This window comes from Trichosurus vulpecula, chromosome 5 (assembly GCF_011100635.1).
Source record: "Trichosurus vulpecula isolate mTriVul1 chromosome 5, mTriVul1.pri, whole genome shotgun sequence".
Lineage (NCBI taxonomy): Eukaryota > Metazoa > Chordata > Mammalia > Diprotodontia > Phalangeridae > Trichosurus > Trichosurus vulpecula.
Genome location: NC_050577.1, coordinates 258,117,722 through 258,139,304, shown reverse-complemented (window position 1 = coordinate 258,139,304; position 21,583 = coordinate 258,117,722). Strand labels below are relative to the sequence as shown.

The 21,583-nt window shown below is 36.1% G+C and overlaps 1 protein-coding gene across 3 annotated transcripts in view; it reads left to right on the top strand.

Annotated features, from left to right (window-relative positions):
* Positions 1 to 21,583, top strand: part of MON2 (MON2 homolog, regulator of endosome-to-Golgi trafficking) — a 142,295-nt gene that overhangs the window by 14,253 nt on the left and 106,459 nt on the right. For all 3 annotated transcript variants that reach the window (XM_036758374.1, XM_036758375.1, XM_036758373.1), the window contains exon 2: positions 5,734 to 5,797. In XM_036758374.1, the coding sequence (XP_036614269.1) occupies positions 5,734 to 5,797 (64 nt within the window). The remainder of the gene's footprint in view (positions 1 to 5,733; positions 5,798 to 21,583) is intronic.

The window sequence follows — 21,583 nt, the reverse complement described above, 5'->3', positions numbered from 1 at the left end:
GCCTTAGTGTCTGTCATATGCAAGATTTTCCTGTAGTTGTTCAGTTTGTCCAACTTTTTGTGACCCCTGAACCATAGCACACAAGGCCCTTTTATCCTTCACTATCTCCCTAAGTCTGTCCAAGTTCATGCTCATTGTTTCCATGGCATTATCTATCCATCTTATCCTCTGAACCCTGCTTTTGCTTTTGCCTTCAATCTATCCCAACATCAGGATCTTTTCCAATAAGTCCTGTCTTATTATTTGGCTACAGTATTTACGTTTCAGCTTCAGTATTTGTTCTTCCAAAGAACAGTCTGAATTAATTTAAGTATTGACTGTTTTCATCTCCTTGTTGCTTGGGATTCTCAGAAGTCTTCTCTATCACCAAAGTTCAAAAGTGTTGATTCTGTGATGCTCAGCTTTCCTTCTAGTTCGGCTCTCATAGCCATACATTGATAATAGAAAAATCATAGCTTTGACTGTATGGACCTTTGTTGGCAAGGTGATATCTCTGCTTTTTTAGTATGCTGCCCAGATTTGCCATAGCTTTCCTTCCAAGGAACAAGTGTCTTTTAATTTCAAGGCTTCAGTCACCATATGTAGTGATGAGCCCAAGAATTTGAAACCTGACACTGCTTCCATTCTTTCTCCCTCTTTTTTCCAGGACCAGTTGCCAAGATCTTGGTTTTTATGATGTTAAGTTTCAGGCTAGCTTTTACACTCTCCTGTTTTGACCTTATCTTTTTTACTTTCTGCCATCAGAGTGGTATTGTCTGCATATCTGAGATTGTTCATATTTCTCCTGACAACCTTAATTCCAGCCTGGCATTTTGCTTGATGTACTCTGCATATAAGTTTTTTTTTCCCAATCTTTTTTTTTTTAAAACTTATTTAACATATTTAGTTTTCAGCATTGATTTTCACAAGAGTTTGAATTACCAATTTTCTCCCCATTTCTACCCTCCCCCCCACTCCAAGATGGCGTATATTCTGGTTGCCCTGTTCCGCAGTCAGTGCTCCCCTCTGTCAACCCACTCCCCTCCCATCCCCTTTTCCCTTCCTTTCTTGTAGGGCAAGATAAATTTCTACACCCCATTGTCTGTGTATCTTATTTTCTAGTTGCATGCAAAAACTTTTTTTTTTGTTTTTGAACATCTGTTTTTAAAATTTTGAGTTCCAAATTCTCTCCCCTCTTCCTTTCCCACCCACCCTCCCTAAGAAGTCAAGCAATTCAACATAGGCCACATGTGTATCATTATGTATAACCCTTCCACAATACTCATGTTGTGAAAGACTCACTATATTTTGCTCCTTCCCAACCCATCACCCTTTATTGAATTTTCTCCCTTGACCCTGTCCCCTTTCGAAAGTGTTTGTTTTTGACTACCTCCACCCCCATCAGCCCTCCCCTTCATCTTCCCCCCCATTTATTTTTATCTTCTTCCCTCTTCTTTCCTGTGGGGTAAGATTCCCCATTGGGTATGTATGGTATTCCCTCCTTAGGCCACATATGATGAGAGCAATGTTCACTCATTCCCCCCTCATCTGCCCTCTCCCCTCCTCCCACAGAACTGCTTGCGCTTGCCTCCTTTATGCAAGATAATCCACCCCATTCTATCTCTCCTTATCTCCCTCTCTCAGTATGTTCCTCTCTCATCCCTTAATTTGATTTTATTTCTTTTAGATATCTTCCCTTCATCTTCAACTCACCCTGTGTCCCCTCTCTCTCTCTCTCTCTCTCTCTCTGTCTCTCTCTCTATATATATATACACACACACACACACATAGATATATACATACATACACATTCACCCATATATATACATGAACATATATGTATGCATATTCCCTTCAGCTACCCTAATACTGAGGTCTCATGAATCATACTCGTTATCTTTCCATGTAGGAATGTCAACAAAACAGTTCACCTTTAGTAAGTCCCTTGCAATTTCTTTTTCTTGTTCTTTTTCTTGATTACCTTTTCATGCTTCCCTTGATTCTTGTGTTTGAAAGTCAAATTTTCTATTCAGTTCTGGTCTTTTCACTGAGAAAGCTTGAAAGTCCTCTATTTTATTGAAAGTCTATATTTTGCCTTGGAGCGTGATACTCAGTTTTGCTGGGTAGGTGATTCTAGGTTTTAATCCTAGCTCCATTGACCTCCGGAATATCGTATTCCAAGCCCTTCGATCTCTTAATGTAGAGGCTGCCAGATCTTGGGTTATTCTGATTGTGTTTCCACAATACTCAAATTGTTTCTTTCTGGCTGCTTACAGTATTTTCTCCTTGATCTTGGAGCTCTGGAATTTGGCGACAATATTCCTAGGAGATTTCTTTTTGGGATCTATTTGAGGAGGCGATTGATGGATTCTTTCAATTTCTATTTTGCCCTATGGCTCTAGAATATCAGGGCAGTTCTCCTTGATAATTTCTTGAAAGATGATATCTAGGCTCTTTTTTTGATCCTGGCTTTCAGGTAGTCCAATAATTTTTAAATTATCTCTCCTGGATCTATTTTCCAGGTCAGTGGTTTTTCCAAGGAGATATTTCACATTGTCTTCCATTTTTTCATTCCTTTGGTTCTGTTTTATAATATCTTGATTTCTCATAAAGTCACTAGCTTCTACTTGCTCCAGTCTAATTTTTAAAGTAGTATTTTCTTCAGTGGTCTTTTGGACCTCCTTTTCCATTTGGCTAATTCTGCCTTTCAAGGCATTCTTCTCATTGGCTTTTTGGAGCTTTTTTGCCATTTGAGTTAGTCTGTTTTTTAAGGTGTTGTTTTCTTCAGTGTATTTTTCAGTATTTTTTTTGGGTCTCCTTTAGCAAGTCATTGACTTGTTTTTCATGGTTTTCTCGTATCCTTCTCATTTCTCTTCCCAATTTTTCCTCTACTTCTCTAACTTGCTTTTCCAAATCCTTTTTGAGCTCTTCCATGGCCTGGGACCAGTTCATGTTTTTCTTGGAGGTTTCTGTTGTAGGCTCTTTGACTATATTAATTTCTTCTGTCTGTATGTTTTGGTCGTCTTTGTCAGCAAAGAAAGAATGCAAAGTCTGAGACTGAATCTCAGTGTGTTTTCGCTGCCTGGCCATATTCCCAACCAACTAACTTGACCCTTGAGTTTTTCAGTGGGGTATGATTGCTTGTAGACTAGAGAGTTCTATGTTCCACGTTTGGCGGGGAGGTGCCAGCTCTGCCATACCAGCACTGCTCCTTCCCCAAGAACCCCCAACCCGAACTGGGCTTAGATCTTCAGCAGGCTGTGCACCCCTGCTCTGATCCGCCACTTAATTCCTCCCACCAGTTGGGCCTGGTGCCGGAAACAGCGACAGCCATAGTTGCCCCACCTCTGCTGCCCCCGGGGCTGGAAGCCAAACCACGAACTCCTTCCACTCCCACAGCTTTTCCCACTAACCTTCTCAGCAGTCTTTGGTGTTTGTGGGTTGAGAAGTCTGGTAATTGCCGCAACTCACTGATTCAGGGCGCTAGGGCATGCTCTGCCCGGTTGCTGGTCTTGTTGGTCCATGCCTCTCAGGCTGGGCTCTGCTCCACTCTGTTCCCAGCTCCCAGCTCCGTGTGAGATAGACCTCACCCAGAGACCATCCAGGCTGTCCTGGGCTGGAGCCCTGCTTCCCTCTGCTGTTTTGTGGGTTCTGCCTTCTAGAATTGGTTCAGAGCCATTTTTTATAAGTTTTTGGAGGGACTCGGTACGGAGCTCATGCTATTCCCTGCTTACCAGCCGCCATCTACTCTACATATAAGTTAAATAAATAAGGTGATATTATACATCCTTGTTATACTCCTTTTCCGATCTTAAACAAGTCAGTTCTTAGTTGTACATTTCTATGTCTTTTAAGTCTATTATTTCTTATTTAATTTGTTTCTGCTTCATGTCTCGCCTCACTCTGGTCCATCCTCCTCTCAGTTGTCAAATTAATCTTCCTAAAGAACAGATTCAGTAAGTTCTAGTGGCTCCTTATTACCTTCAGGATCAAATATAAAATCCTCTTACTTTTAAAGCCCTTAATAACGTGGGCCCTTCCTACCTTTTTCAGTTTTCTTATATCTTACTCCTTTCTACATGCTCTGTAATCCATGGGTACTGGTCTCCTTATTCCTAGCACAAGACATGCCATCTCTCCCCTCTCTTTTCATTAACTGTCCCCTGTGCCTGGAACTCTCTCTTTACCTCTACCTCCTGGTTTTCTTCAGGTCCTCGGAAAAATCCAGCCTTCTTTATCGTCTTCCTTTCCCCCTCTGTAGATACCTTGTTTATACTTAGTCCTTTGCATGTTGTTTCTTCCATTAATTTGTGAGTTTCTTGGGTTCCCAAGCAGGGATGGTTTATGGCTTTCTTTCAATCTCCAGCACTTAGCATAGTATCTGGCAGTTAGAAGACACTTAATACATGCCTACTAATTTGTTGACTTTTTTTTGCTAGTGTTTTTCTATTATGGTCATTGTATTGTATTGTCTCTATGCTGAGTTTGTGCCCAGCAAAGGGGGGAAAATAGAGAAAATGAGTGGTTAACTGGAACAAAGAAATAGGCTAGGGGACTCAATCCTCACCTCTTAATCAGTCTTGGATTCTGGTTTAGGCTCTCAAGTGATATTTAATGATTTTGTTAAGAACTTTCTGTCATATATAAATTTCTCCAATTTAGCAGAAAAAGTGAGCCACATGAAAGAATGGGAGGAAGAGCTATACTTTTGTCTCAGGTTAAACAAGTTCCTTGTTTTAGCTTGGTATCATTGATTTACCAGAAGGGGCCTCTGGCAAAAGTCCAGTCAAATAGATCAAATAGAGAGACATATCCTTGAGCAGTTCCAGTGAGAGGAAAAATACATGATCTGGAAGGATTCAGTTGCTTCCTCTTTCTTGGGGGTAGGAGGAAGCTCCCTAGTGGTGATACCTTTTGGTTACATTTTTTAAAAACCAGTCATATAAAAACCATGTAGCCATTCATATATGTACTAATAAATAATTGATATATACTGGCAAATTTGATGAAAGCTATATATTATCCCAGTACATTTTATGTGTTGATTTAAAACCAACATGAAGCATAAAAAAATTGTTTTAACAAGGTTAACATGGATTCTTTTTCCTTTTGAACTTCCAGTGACTCTTATTCTATGTCTCAAAACATTTCAGAAATGGATAGATATAAAGAAAAAATTATTCTCTGTATATAGGCATGCACAGATTTAATGTGTATGCGCACGCGCACACACACATATATACACATTCAATAAGATGTAACAGAGCAATTTACCGTCATTAATTCCTACTTCAAAAGGGGAGTGAGGAATTATATCAGAGATAATCCAGTGCAGAAGTTATTTGACATTCCAGTATGTTGGATTTATTTGCCAAGTGGGGTAGGGAATTTATTCTCTTCTTTATTTTTTGCTTGCTTTGATATTTGTCATGCAAACAAGAGCACAGAAAGGTGGAGTTAGATAACCTAGAAACATACTGAGTAGAAAAAGGAATTTAAAATAGGTTTAAGTAATGGCAGTGAATAACAAAGTTTGTATAACCATATTTGAATACATTTAATGTGAATTACATTTTGTATCTACCTTGTTCTCAAAATCTGGGGCTTGATGGGTAACAAATTCTAAGAATTAAGCAAGGTGATAGTGACAGTTTTCCATCGTGTTTGATGGTTGATTGAATTTTTTGTTTGTTTTTGTAAAGAAAGCTTAGTATAGCTGTTTTAAATTCTAATTGTTTTTATTCATTCTTACAGGCTGCTGAATCAGGAATAATCAAAGTTAAAACGATAGCTGCACGAAGCACTGAAATTTTGACAGGTAAATTGTTTGCATTAAAAATACAGTGGTGAATGATAAGAAAATTTAAGTGTAAAGGCAAAATCTTTTAGAAATAGGATCAGTTACACTGCCCTTTTCCTCGAAATTTCAGGAAAAGTTTTCCCAATGACTTGCTGTACATAATAGTAGAAAATATATGTAGTCATCACATTACAAGTGAATTGTGTTCCAGAAATTCATTTGTAAGTTATTTGGTTGGAATTTAAAGCACATTATTAATGATGATTAGGTTCCTAGGCTACTAGGTACCTATGGTACACGAATTCTAGGAACCTAATGGTGGACTGTACTGGTGCAGAGATGGGGGAGGAGAAAAGGAAGGGTGTCTTTCTCTTTTCTTGGTATGTGCCTGGTCTTAGGCAAAATTTTGGAATAAAGTTTATCTTTGGCATGTTTCTATCTCCTTATTTTCACTTTCCCCCTATTTTCTGATAATCCTTTTTTTCCTGATTCTCACTGCCCTCATCCTGCCCTAAGCTCCCTATTACAGGATCTTAACTACCTCCAAAGTACTATATGCTTTGAAAATATTTGTCTGGTTCCCATCTCCCCCCTCTCTCCCATTCTTCCCATTCACTCAGTGGAATTGTTTAGGCTTGTTACAGTAAGGTGTGAATGGTTGATGATCCTACTTTGCTAGATGAATAAGTCATATAAATCTCACATTTCTGGCCATATAGTAAAATGAAGGAAACATTTTAGGTAGTGTAGAAGAAGTATTTTTGTTTATAGATATTTCTTAGAAGCCAAACCCTGACAGAGACTTGTGAGGTCTGGGGGCTGCTTTTTCACAACTTCATTCCTTCATTCAATTTTGAACCTTAACACTTTCCTAAGAGCTAAGTACGTTTGCTGTGATTCTTGTGGCAGTATTAGTGGGAGGGAAAGGGGGAAAAGTCATATTTGAATATAATAATGTTTTCCCTTGCTCCTGTCATTGTTTGTATCCTACAGAAGTGCACATTTTAAATGTAAATGGTTTTATTTCAGTAAAGATGGAACCCTTCCCTTTCCTTAATTGATATTTAACTGACAGATTTTTTGACACATGGATCTTTTTCTCCCCAATCCTCCCCCAAGTATTCATAACTGTAGGGTTTGTTACTATCCAGAACGGCCAAAAAGTTTTTGTGCCTACAGGGACTCCTCTTGTAGCCTAGGAAATAGTAGCATTCAGCCTAGTTTCTTTTGGCACAGAAGAAGGATTCTTTGATTTATACCTCTCTCCCTTTAGACATTTTCCTTTAATGCCTCCTTTATTTTTTCTTTGTTTTCATTGCTTTCATGAATGCTGACATAAGTGGGAATGCTATGCCAGGTAATGTCAGCGGTGACCAATACATAAGATTCAGAACTGAGAAAAATTTCTTTTTCTGTTTGAAATTAAATAACAGAGAAATAGTAGTTAAGCATATTTAATATGGTGCCAAATTTCTTGACCCTACATTTACCTACAAATTTTGTTTTCATAATCATAATTTGGCTTGGGAGGTGAAAGAAGAATTTTTAATGACTTAGTTGCATTATCATAGAAAGCACAATATTGAAATGTTTTTAAGAATTGTGATAATTTAAATGATAATGATAAATGAAATTGTGATAATTTTAGTGATAAATATATACAAATTATTTTCTCATTACAAAAGATGTTTTATTTTACTTATTTAATATATTTTAATACATCAGTATAATTTTAATAAAGTATTTTTTAATACTTTACAAATAACAGTAGGAATCTTCATTTAGCCAGTACTTATTGAACATCTATTTATTTGCAAAACCCCTGTGCTTGGCTCTGTTTGGGCAGAGAAAGGGGGTGGCTTTCAAAAAGGGATAATATTTGTTATTTGCTTGTAAGAACAGCATCATATACACAGGAACGGCTAAAGAACAAATCAATAGTTTAATATAATAGTACAAGAGATGTTATAAGGTAATAGATGAATATTGTCAAACTAAGTTATGAGTGGTATTAGTTTAGAGGAGGGAGAGAATTTGGAGAGGCCCACTGTCAGATTTTTCCCTCCCTACCATCAAAAGCCATACCTACATTCTAGCTAGAATTCTTTGAGTTGTCAAGTCCTCCAAATTCCATTGGGAGTAAAATTCTACTTAGTACTTTTTTAACCTATTGCTGACAATTTGCATAATATTCATATCTGAAAAAATATTTGCCTCTTAACCATCTGTTTCATTCAGCCTCATTACTTTTTTTCCTTGTGTCTTTTCATGAATATTGACATAAGTGAGAATGCTGTGGCAAGTAATGCCAGCATTGAAAATCTGGAAAATCTAATAAGTAGCAATAAAAGTGTATTTTAATTTTCATGACCATTTCATTATTCCTATTGCCCCAATGGACTTTGAATTACTTGAGGTCAGATTGTTGCTTTGATTTTATATGTAACCCCAGTATCTTTTACAATGCATGAAGCATAGTAGATGCTTAATAAATTTTTTTATTTGAATTTCAAACCCATCAGTAATTATTTCTCAAGGAAGATTGTCTTGGGAATTGGTATTCCTGACTAAATTCACATGACCTTATTAACTATAGCTAAGCGTAATCTAAAATGGATATGCTAGATTGTGAATTATGACTAGCTAAATTCCTTTATCTTCTGCAATTTCTTTTTTTTGACATCCTTCCAATTGAGTCTTTACTAGTGGCATCTCACCAGCATATCCATGTTCTCTATAAATTAAGGTAAATTTTTGAGAATGATTTTTCTGTGACAGGTATTTGACTTAAAAAAGATGACTTAAACTCAAATTAAAGTATCTTTGTTGTGACTTCAAATCTCTGTGGCTATTTAAAAAATAATTTTTCTCCAGGAAACTCCAAACTTGGTCATTATAATTATGTAGTATCCGTTTTCTTTTTTGTTGCTCTTGTTCTGTTTGTTTATGTTGTTGAAGTCATGTATTTTTTTTCTTTGCCTTTTTCTTAATCAGTTCATATAAGACTTTCCATATTTTTCTCAATTCTTCATATTTGTTACCTCTTACAATGCAACAATATTTGATTGTGTTTATGCGCCATGATTTGTTTTTATCATTCTCCGAGTGATCAGCACCTACTTTGAGAACAACTAAATTTTATCCCCGTTTGTTATTGTCAGTTGACTGTCTAGTTGAATTACAAACTCTCTGAGGCTAGAGACCATGCATCTTACTAATCCTTTGTATGCTTCCTGTTATTGGGATAATGTTTGAATATGTGATTTCATTGATGTAGGGAACTCCTAGTGAGGAAACACTTTCTACCAATGCCACGCTTCTGAGTGTTGCCTGGAGAAATGATAAATTGAATGAATTGCCAGGATGTAGCAGAAGAGGGACTTGAACCCAGGTCTTCCATCCTTGAGACTAGCTCTCTAGCTACTACACTGTGTGCATGCTCTTGTACGTGCTTTCTCCCCACCCCACCCCCGCCCCCATCTTTGTCATCATGGGTTTAAAGATGGAAGGAACTGTTGGAAGTCATCCAGTTTCATTCCTGTTATTTTAGACTTGAGGATACTGAGGCCTAGAGGGTATAAATGACTTGGCCAAATGGCAGATACAGATTTGAACCTGAGTCCTCTGATTCCAAATCTCTTTTCCTTGCTCTATGCTTTTTTTCAAAACAACCCTTTGAGCTCTCTGGATGCAATAAGGATTACCATCTCCATTTTGCTGGTGAGGAAACAGACTCATCTGTAAAGTGGTGTGCCTATTTGAACAAAATTAGTATATAAATATATATTAGAGCCTAGATTGAACCCAAGTATTCCAGAATCAAGAATGAGTAATTAATCTTTGAGCACCTGTTGTATACCCAGAACTGTTAGGCAGTATCACTAATACCACAAGAAACCAAAAATAAAGTAAAATGTTCCACTGAAAATGATATAACAAGACTAATAACACTTTTAATTAGCATAAACATAGGTTCCCCAGTACAACTCTATGAACTTGTACTGTTATGAGTTAAGTCTTGAAAATACACTGTGTTATTTTTGAAAGCTTCAGAGGGTAGGGAAAACGTGGATTTCTTGTCCACAGATCACAGGTAATTTCTTATCATAGAACTTGAGTTCAATCTTGACTATGCGATTCTATAACTTTAGCAGGTGGCTAACTTCTTTGGTCCTTAGTTTTCTTATCTATACAGTACAGTGACCCTCTAGGTCCTCAAGTTTGCCCTTTTACTAAATTTACACTTCACAGAACAGATCCCTTTAATAAAAAGATTTGTTCTGTAAAACTTGAACTGTGGGTAGAGTCGGGAAGACCTGAATTCAAATCCAGCCTCAGATACTTTAAGCTGTGTGTCCCTGGGCAAGTTACTCAATCTCTTGTCTGCCTCAGTTTCCTTATCTGCCAAATGGGGACAATAATAGCACCTACCTCCCAGAGTTATAAGGATCAGATGAGATAATAATTGTAAAGCGCTTAACAAAGTGCCTGGCTCAGAGTAAGCACTATATAAATGTTAGCCATTATTATTATGTAAATATTAGTTATCTCAACTTACTGGCATGATTCGGAAATGCGGTATATTATATAAATGTATTGGTTAAGTAAGGGTTAGGTGAAGTTTGTGGTAGCGTTTTTGTGTCCCTTCAACTCCTTCTCTTCACCTTTTTTCCCTTGCCTTCTCATTATTTTCCTTGTCACATAACCTTCCTTGTCTTGCTGCTGCTTTTATTCTCTCCCTCTTATATATGTTGTTCACCTGCTTTGACATCCCTTTCTGTGTACTTTCTAGCCTCAAAACATGGATTTCCTAGGCTCATTGACCAGTCATAGTGGTATTTAACCTTTTGCTATTCTGATTTGTGATCTAATCAACTGAACTGCTTCTTTCTACCTTTGTATCTATGATAACATTATCTACAAGCTTCATTTTTATCTACTTCTTTGTCTGTCATGAAATGGTAAGCTTGTGGTTGAGAGGAACCATGCACTTTTCATAGGATCCTAAATCTATGGCAGAAGCCTTAGAGTCCAACCCATTCATTTTACAGAAGAGGAAGCTGAGGTCCAAGAAGATTAATGGACTCACCCAAGGTCACACAGGTAGTAAGCATTTTCCATTAGATCCTAAATGAATTTTTTAATATGATAGTTGCCCTGTAGCAAATGTTAATGCAATAAATACTACATAATGAAGATTAGTTGATCTTTTAAAAAATGTTTTAACATTTATATTTAAAGTTTTGAGTTCCAAATTTTATCCTTCCTTCATTCTCCTCCCCACTCTTTGAGACAGTAAACAATTGTGCAATTATGTAAAACATTTCCATATTAATTATTTTGTCCAAGAAGATTTGAATAAAAAAAATAAAAGTGAAAAATAGCATGTTTCAGTCTCTATTCAAACAATATCATTTCTTTTTATGGAGGCAGAAAGTATGCTTCATCAATAGCCGTTTGGGATTGTCTTGGATCATTGTATTGCTGAGAATAGCTGAGTCATTCACAGTTCTTCATCGAACAATATTATTGTTACTTTGTACAGTGTTCTCCTGGTTCTGTTCATTTCAGTATGCATCAGTTCATCTTAAGTCTTTCCAGGTTTTTCTGAAATCATCCTGCTTGTCATTTCTTATAGAACAGTAATATTCCATTGCACTCATATACCACAGGTTGTTTAGCCAGTCCCCAATCTCCTTTGGATTTACAATTCTTAGCCAGCACAAAAAGAGCTGCTATAAATGTTTTTGTACAAATGGACCCTTTCCCCTTTTTTTTGGATGTCTTTGGGATATAGACCCAGCAGTGATATTGCTGGATCAGAGGGTATATGCACAGTTTTATAGCCCTTTGGATATAGTTCCAAATTGTTCTCCACAGTGGTTAGATCAATTCACAACTCCACCAACAGTGCATTAGTGTCCCAGTTTTCTCACAACCTCTCCAACATCCAACATTTTAATTTTTTGTCATATTAGCCAATCTGATTAGGTGTGATGTGGTACCTCAGAGTTGTTTTAATTTGCATTTCTTTAACCAGTAGTGATTTAGACCATTTTTTCATATGTTTGTAGATAGCTTTGATTGCTTTGTCTGAAAACTGCCTGTTCATATCCTTTAATGATTTATCAATTGGGGAAATGACTTGTATTTTTATAAATTAGACTCAGTTCTTCATATATTTGAGAAATGAGGCCTTTATCAGAGAAACTTGCAAAAAAAATTCCTTCAGTTTTCTGCTTTTCTTATAATTTTGGTTGCATTGGTTTTGTTTGTGCAAAACCTCTTTAATTTTATATGATCAAAATTACATTTTCTAATGCTCTCTATATCTCCTTTGGTCCCAAATTCTTCCCTTATCTATAAATCTGACAGATAAAGTATTTCATGCTCTCTTATTTTGCTTACACTATCATACTTTATGTGTAAATCACGTACCCATTTTGACTTTGTCTTGGTATATGGTGTGAGATATGTTGGTCTATACCTAGTTTCTCCCATACTGTTTTCCAGTGTTCCCAGCAGTTTTTGTTGAATAACAAGTTTTTGTTCTAAAATCTTGAATCTTTGGGTTTATCATATACTAGATTACTATAATTTAATTTGTACCTCTGTTCCATTGTTCTACCACTCTTGTTTCTTAGCCAGTACCAAACTATTTTGATAATTACTGCTTTATGATATAGTTTGAGATCTGGTACAGATAGACCATCTTCTTTCACATTATTTTCATTAATCCCCTTGATATTCTTGATCTTTTGTTCTTCCAGATGAATTTTGTTATGATTTTTTTTCTAGCTCTATAAAATAATTTTTTGATAGTTTGGTGAAAAAAAATTTATATATATAAAAAAAGAAAACTTAGCTATCTTTCGAGAAATTATCAAAGAAAACTGCCCAGATATATTAGAACCAGAGGACAAAATGAAATATCTTAGAAAAATATAAACTTCCCAGGTTAATAGAAGAAGGAATAAAATACAAAAATAACCCAAATTACAAAAAGAAATTGAACAAGCTATCAATGAACTTCCTAAGAAAAAATCCCCAGGACCAGATGAATTCATAAGCGAGCTCTACCAAATATTTAAAGAACAATTAATCGCAGTACTACATAAATTATTTGGAAAAATAGGCAAAAAAGGAGTCCTACATCAAATTCCTTTTATGACACAAATATTGTGCCGATACCTAAACCAGGAAGGGCCAAAACAGAGAAAGAAAATTATAGACTGATTTCCCTAATGAATACTGAAAAATTTTAAATAAAATACTAGCAAAGAGATAACAGCAATATACCTTAAGGATCATATACTATGACCAGGAGGGATTTATACCAGGAATACAGGGCTGGTTCAATATTAGGAAAACTCTCAGCATAATTGACCATATCAATAACAAATCCAACAAAAAGCATATAATTATCTCAGTAGATGCAGAAAAAGTCTTTGACAAAATACAGCATCTATTCCTATAAAAAAAAATGCTAGAGAGCATAGGAATAAATAGAGCTTTCCTTATAAGTAATATTTATCTAAAACTATCAGCAAGCATTATCTGTAATGGGGATAAGCTAGAAGTTAGAAGCCTTCCCAATATAATCAGGGTTAAAGCAAGGATGCCCATTATCATCTCTACTATTTAATATCGTACTAGAAAAGGATGTGTTTACTATTTCTGCTTTTCTGCATTTGTTTGTGAGGTTTTTATGTCCTATAATACATGGTCATTTTTTGTGTAGGTGCCATGTCCTGGTTTTTATTCCCATTCAGTGTTCTCCAAAGATCTATCATATCTAACTTTTCCAGAATTTTATTCACCTCCTTCTTATTTATTTTTCAGTTAGATTTATCTAGTTCTGAGAGGGGAAAGTTGAGGTCCCCTACTAGTATAGTTTTATTATCTATTTCCTCCTTTCACTCATTCAATTTCTTCAAAAATTTAGATGCTATACCATTTGGTGCATATATATATGTATAGGGAGAGAGAGAGAGAGAGAGAGAGAATTGATATGACTTCATTGTCTGTGGTACCTTTCAACAAGATATCGTTTCCTTCTTTATCTCTTTTAGATTTTTTTGCTTTTGCTTTGTCTGAGATCATGATTGCTACCTCTGCTTTCTTTGCCTCAGCTGAAGCATAATAAATTCTGCTTCAGCACCTTACCTTTACCCTGTGTGTGCCTCTCAGTTTTAAATGTATTTCTTGTAAACAACATATTGTAGCATTTAGTCCAACATATTTAGTCCATTCTGCTCTCTGCTTCTGCTGTATGAGTGAGTTCATCCCACTCATTTTTAGTTATTATAACTGACTATATATTTCCCTTCATGCTATTTTCACCCCACCCTTCACCTCCTCATAAGCATTTTACTTCTGATCACTGCTTTCCCCAATCTACCCTCCCTTCTATTAGTCTGTTCTATTTCTATTATCCCCATTCCTTTATACTTGCTTAGAGGGTAAGATAGATTTCATTAGCCAACTGAGTATGTTATTCTCTCTTTCAGTCAGTTTTGATGAGAGTAAAGTTTAAGCTTTGTCTGCCACCTCCACCCCTCCCCCAGTCTTTTCCTTCATAATAATAGCTCTTTCATGCCTCTGTTATGTGGGATAATTTAACCCCATTCAATCTCCTCCCTCCTTCCAATGCAATTTTTTCTCACCCTTTTATTTTGTTTTTTGGGGTATCATCCCATTAGTCACCCCTTCTACACATACCCCTTATAATCACTTATAGTTAAAAGGTGTTAAGAGTTACAGATAGTATCTTGGCATCTAGGAATATAAAGAGTTTAAGCTTATTGAATTTTTTATGTTTTCTTTTGTTTCTTTTTACCTTTTTAGGTTTCCCAAGAGTCTTGAATTTGGAGGTCAAATTTTTTATTCAGCTTGTTTTTTAATTAAAAGGGCTTGAAAGTCCTCCATTTTATCAAATGTCCCTTCTCTCCCCCCCTTCCCGCCGAAAGATTCTATTCAGTTTTGGTTGCTAGGTGATTCTTGGTTGTAATCTTAATGCCTTTGCCTTCCAGTTTTCTAAGCCTTCTGATTCTTTAATGTTGAAGATGTGTAATCCTGACTGTAGCTCCACAATATTTGAATTGTTTCTTTTTGGCTGCTTGCAGTACTTTCTTCTTGATCTGTGAGCTCTGGACTTTGGCTGTAATGCTCCTGGGAATTTTCATTTTGGGATCTCTTTAATGTGGTGATTGGTAGATTCTTTTTTTTTCTTTTTTTTTCTTTTATTAGTTAATTTATTTTGCTTTTCAATATTCATTTCTATAAGTTTTCAATTTTCTTCCCCTTTCTCCTTCCTTCCTCCCTCCCCAAGATGGCCTGTAAATCTGATATAGGCTCTACATATATATTCCTATTAAACATATTTTCACATCAGTCATGTTGTATAGAAGAATTACAGTGAGTGGGAGAAGGTATGAGAAAGGGGAAAAAACAAAACAACAACAAAAAAGAAAACAGTCTACTTCACTCCACATTCAGACTCCATAGTTCTTTCTCTGGATATGGATAGCATTTTCCGTCATGAGTCCTTTGGAACTGTTTTAGGTCCTTGCATTGCTGAGAAGAGCTAAGTCTATAAAAATCAGCCATCATGCACTGTACCTGTTAGTGTATACAATGTTCTCCTGGTTCTGCTCACTTCACTCAGCATCAATTCACATATGTCTTTCCAAGTTTTTCTGAAGTCCACCCCGTTCATCATTTCTTATATCACAATAGTATTCTATTACATTCATATACCATCACTTGTTCAACCATTCCCTAATTGATGGGCATCCCCTCAATTTCCAGGTCTTAGTCACCACAAAGAGAGCTATTATAAATTTTTTTGTACATGTGGTTCCTTTTCCCATTTTTATGATCTCTTTGGGCCCTAGAAGCAGTATTGCTGGGTCAAAGGGCATGCACATTTTTATAACCCTTTAGGCATAGTTTCAAATTGTTCTCCAAAATGGTTGGATCAAAGGTAGATTCTTTCAATTTCATTTTGTCCTCTGGTTCTGATATATCAAGGTGGTTTTCTTTGATAATTTCTTGGAAGATGTCTAGGCTTTTTTTTTTTCCCACCATGGCTTCCAGGCAGTCCAATAATTCTTATGTTATCCTTCTAAATCTATTTCCTATCTCAGTTGTTTTTCCAGTGAAAAATTTCACGTTTTTTTTTTTATTTTGTTCTATCATATCTTGATGTCTCATGGAGTCATTAGTTTTCACTTGTTCAATTCTAATTTTTAAGGAATTTTTTTTTTCAGTGAACTTTTGTACTTCCTTTTCCATTTGGCCAATTCTATTTTTTAGGGAGTTATTTTCCCCAGTAAATTTATGTATGTCTTTTCCTATGCTAATTACTCTTTTTCATTACTCACATTTCTTTTCCCAATTTTTCTTCTACTTCTCTAATTTGCTTTTTTAAATCCTTTTTAAGCTCTTCCAGGAATTCTTTTTTGGGCCTCACATGAGCCATTTTGGCACTGCTGTCCTCTTCTAAGTTTATGCCTTGATCCTCCCTGTCACCATAGTAACTTTCTGTAGTCAAGCTCTTTTTCATTGTTGTTGTTGTTTTTGTTTTTGATCATTTTTCTGCCTTTTTTGTGACTTGGTGTTTTCATGTGAGTTAAGCTCTGGTCCTACACTGCCCCAAGCTTTTTGTGCTGGGGCTCAGGGTCTTACTCAATTTCACTGAGCTTCAGGGCTTGGCTGCCTGCTTTCACTCGAGGGTAGGCTTCATTTCTGACTTGTACCGAGTGGTGGGGCCTCCTTGTTGGCCTCACCTAGGTGTGGAGTTGTAACAACAATGTTGCTAGCAGCTACTGTGGCTTGCTAGGGCAGGAAGGCTGCCAGCACAGGTCCTTTGATTTGCTTTTCTAAGGAAAGCAACTTTAAGGGGTTATCAATCTCAGTTTAATTAAACACACATGCATCATTCACTTAGTTCAGGGGGAAAAGATCAGTTTGAGAATCACTTCAATTAAATCATGCTTTTGAACCTCTAAATTAGGGCATCTCTTTGCAGCTCGGAGATCTCTCTATGAGGTCCTACATTTGGTCTTAAAGACCTCTCAGAATTAGTGATAATATAGTTATTCAGAGTCTGTCCTAGGGGAGGAAAAAAAAGAGGAAGCTCGCTCAGAAAAGGTTTATGTGTCCAAAAGAGGATGTTCTTTACAGCTGGTAGGCAGGAATATGATGCTCTCTAACTACCACAGATTCTCCAAATCTGTGTCCAAATTGTGGTCATGATGTGGCAGCTATAAAAATGGCTTCCCAGTTCTCTTTTTTCCTTTTCTTTTCAGGAAAAGCCTATTTCTGATATGTTAGGGATACTCCTTTGTAGGGGGTGGGATGGGGTAAGGGAGATAGTGATTTGGGGAAGCAAGTGGTTATCTACCACTTCTAGATCTATGCTTTGGGATCTTTGAGCACAGCAATTGCTTGGAGGAGGGGGGAGAATAGAATATGAAATTATAATGTTTCCCAGTTTTATTCAAGGTGGGGATGTGCAGGATCTTATCTATAATCCCAGGTGGTATGGAGTTTTTGAGATTCAGGTAGACATTTTTCTATGAGTTAAAATTGTAAAGGCAGGGAGCAACTTTCTTGGCTGCTTTCGGGCATTGAGGCAAAAGAAAGCAAGAAGCAATTAAAGTTACGTAGGTATACGGAATAGTAATCAGTTACTATTGGCATATGCCTTTCCAGGCCTGACCATTGCCAGGAGAGTGGCCTCTGTTGAGGGTCCTTATAATCTTTTTTCCTTGGGATTCTGAATTTGAATGATAACTCCTTCTGTGAGGAGAGAATAATAAACTTCCAGTACACAAAGATCCTTACCATCGTAGAAAGGTTGTAATTATTAATGACTACCTATGTGTGTAAATATATTCTGACAAGCAAGAGCAATTAATTTGCATTCCCTAAAAGGAGTGTAGCATTCACCATTGGAAAATTGGAAGATTATAAGAGGCAGAAATATTTGTATATAACAATGTATGATTAGCTACCTGGCACACTTAATAAAGCTCTGGATTTGGAGTCAGGAAGACCTGAATTTGAATTCCGCCTCACACACTCATTAGCTATTTGGCCCTCGTCAAGTCACTTAACCTCTCTGTTTCAGTTTTCTCATTTGTAAAATGAAGGTAATAATAGCACCTACCTTTCAGGGTTGTTGTGGGGATCAAATAACATAACATGTAAAGCACTTTGCAATCCTTAAAGTGCTATATGGCTGGTAGCTGTTCTCATCAGAAAGGTCATGGTAATTATAAAACAAACATTGTAAAATGAATTGTGGTGTTTAACAGGCCTTACAGTAACTTCATTCATTTCACACTTGGAAATTTGTTTCAGCTTTGCATTGAGGCATTAACATGGAAAATCTTTTAATGTGGATTGTGGTCCTGAGACAAAGGAACTTGGGAAATGGGGCAAAGCTCCAACTTAGCTCAGCTTTGGAAAACTGCTCCTTTGTGATGTTTCCCATTTCCAAAGAATCATTTCTTGTAACAAATAATAAAAAGAATGGTAAAGAGCAGTTGAGCAAAAATGATGAATGTATCAGCCTAGTCTGACAGTATATATACAATGTTCCACATCCATAGTATACCACTTCTGCAAAGAAGAAAGGGGGAATACATTTTCTCCTTTCTTCTACTAGGCTTTATTATTATAATCACATATTGTGTTTGGTTGTTATTGTTGTTCTTTCAGGTTACATTGTTGTAGTCATTGTGTAAATTGTTTTCCTGGTTATCTTTACTTTGTATCTGTGCATATAAATTTTCCCATGTTTCACAGTATTACTGTTTCTGTGGCCCAATAATATTCCATTACATTTATGTGCTACCATTTATTTGCTTAGTCATTTCCCCAGTCAATGGGGTTCTTATTTCCAGTTCTTTGCTTTAACAAAAAAGTGCTGCTATGAACTTTTTGGCATGTGTTGGCACTTTCTATGTTTGACTAGTAATGAGATCTCTGGGTCAAAGGGTTATGGACATTTTATTTTTTAAATAAATTGTTAATGAAATCTTTGTTTTTTATATCACCCACATTTCCCAATTCCTTACCTCTGCCCTTCCCAGAGAGCCATTTCTTAAAACAAAGGAAAAAAGAGGGGAAAAGCAGTTGAGCAAAACTAACCAACATAATGGAAAAAGATCTGACATTTTATGCAGTTTTCCGTACCCATAGTCTATTATGTCTGTAAAGCCAACAGAGGTGCTTTCTTAGATTTCTTTAGGTCGTTATCATTTCTTAGCCTTCTATTTGGATTGTTTTGTTTAATTTTTATATTGTTGGGGGACAGAGAGAGAGAGAGAGAGAGAGAGAGAGAGATAGAGAGAGAGAGAGAGAGTGTGTGTGTGTGTGTGTGTGTGTGTGTGTGTGTGTATGTATGTATAGAACTAGCTAAGTGGTGCTGTGGATAGTGCTGGCGTCAAGAAGACTGGAGTTTAAATCATCTTTAAATATTCACTAGGTGTATGACATTGTGTGTCACTTACCCTCTTCCTGATTTCAGTTTCCCCATCTTTAAACTGGGGATAATGACAACACTTGTCTCCCAGGGTGGTTGTGAGGATAAAATGAGATGAGGAGGAGGATTTTTAAGTGTGGTTTTTTTGGTACTGCTTATTTCATTTTGTATTAGTTCATATACATCTTTCCATGCTTCTCTGGATTTATCCTCTTTATTGTAGCACAATAATAATTACATTTATGAATGACAGTTTGTTTAACCATTTCCCAGTCAGTGGATATCTATTAGTTTCCACTTCTTTGCTCCTACAAAAAGTCCTGTGGATAAATATTTTGTCATAGCTGGGTCTTTTCTTTTTGTCATTGGCCTCCTTGAAGTATAAGCCTAGTAGTGGGGTCTCTGGGTCAAAGGATATGAATGTTTTAGTTACTTTCTTTTCATAATTACAAAATACTTTATTGAGCATTTAGACTGATTCATAGCTCCAACAACAACCCATTAATGTCCCTGTCTTTCCACAATCTCTGCAACAGAGAGTATTGTAGTCTTTTATAAAGTTTTTTATTGTGAGATTGAAACCAGGGTTTTATTTGCATTTCTCATGTTAGTGATTGAAGCAGTCTTTCAGATGATTGTTAATAGTTTAATGTTCTTCTTTTTGAGAATCGTCGGCCTATATTCTTTGACCTCTTGGGGAATGAGTGGCTTTTGTTCTTAAGTCTTTCTGTTGTCTATATATCTTGGATATCAGTTCCCTGACAGAAATACTTGATACAAAGATGTTTGCTCTTCTGTAGATTCCTTTCTCATCCTTACCGCATTAAGTTTGTGCAGAAACTTTTCAATTTCATGTAGTCACAGCAATCCCCTGGCCAAGAATGTCTCCAGTCACAGCTGTGAAATGTGCTTGATCTTGTTCTTCTTGTATTTGTATGAAATAATCTTTACTATATTAGAGAACGTGGAGTAGTGGCAGCAGTAGAGCTGTCTAGGAAGACCTGGGCTCTAGTTTGATGCATATTGGCTCTTTGACCTGGGTTAAGTCATTTAATCTCTCAATGTTCTGGGCAGCGATCTGAAACTGTAAGTTACAGAAAAGGTGCAGGTGAGAGTTTTCTCACTACCAGTGAAATCATAAGGCTGTCTTTGTTCTTATCTCTATGATCTTTAGTATTTAGTTCATGCATCCATTTTGAGTTTATTAAGGTATATGATATAAAGTCTTGGGCTACAGTTCTCTTATTGATCTGGAACAACCTTTCACATGATTGATAGTTTGCAATTCTTCCGAAAGAGGACTTTTTACTTAAAAAATCTTTCATCATAGGCCACCTTTAAAGAAAGATTCAGATAAATTTGTTTGATGAACATTTCAAATATGATTCACTTTATAAAAACAAGTTTTGTTTTGTAGAATTTAGTGCTGGAAGATACTTATAAGGCATCTGGCTCAGTTATTCCTCATGAATATGGAAACTGAATTCCAAAGAGGTTAAGAGATTTGTTCAGACTTTTGTAGAACTAGCATTGGAATTCAAGTCCTTTGACTCCAAATTCTGTGTTTTCCATTTTTTTTCCCTTTATGTTTTTGTCTTTCTATGTTTGTCTCCCTACTCCTACTTTATTTTCCTATCCATCCCCCTCAAATAGCCATGAAATAGAACTGAAATATATTGCTTGTTGATTATTTTTGAAATATATTGATTTTTATGAAGTATATTAATTATTTTTAACAATAAAGCTTTAAATTCCTGGTTCATAATTTGAAAAGCAGATAAGTAAAATACTTTCTATTTCTCTTCCTTTCCTGGCTGGCTTAAGTCTCATCTAGATTAAATTGCTTTTTACTTAGATGTTTTGTAAACATGTTGGTTATAAATTTTTTGGTTACAGCACCTGTATCCTATTTCTCTATTACCAAATTACTCTTTAAAGGTTATTTTGTTTGAATTTTAGATGCTTCTTTGTGCTTCATGATACATAATGTGTATTTAATCCTTAAGTGATACTATGCTCTGTAAGCATAATATTAGTATTATGGCTGGAGAGGTGTAAAATATTAATTTAACTAATTTCTTGAAGTCTCAAGAGTGTTCCTTTTTTTAACTTCTAGTCAAATCTTATTTTATAATCCTAAAATTATGAATTTATTTACGATTTCCTTTCTGAAATAAGAATAGAAAATAGAGTGCTCCTCAAAGGAAGATAGAACGTGATGTTTTAGAAGGGATGGAATTAAGGTGGGCAATAAATGTAAATAATGAGTGGAAAATCCCAGTGCTTCCTCTCAGATTCTACTGCTCTTA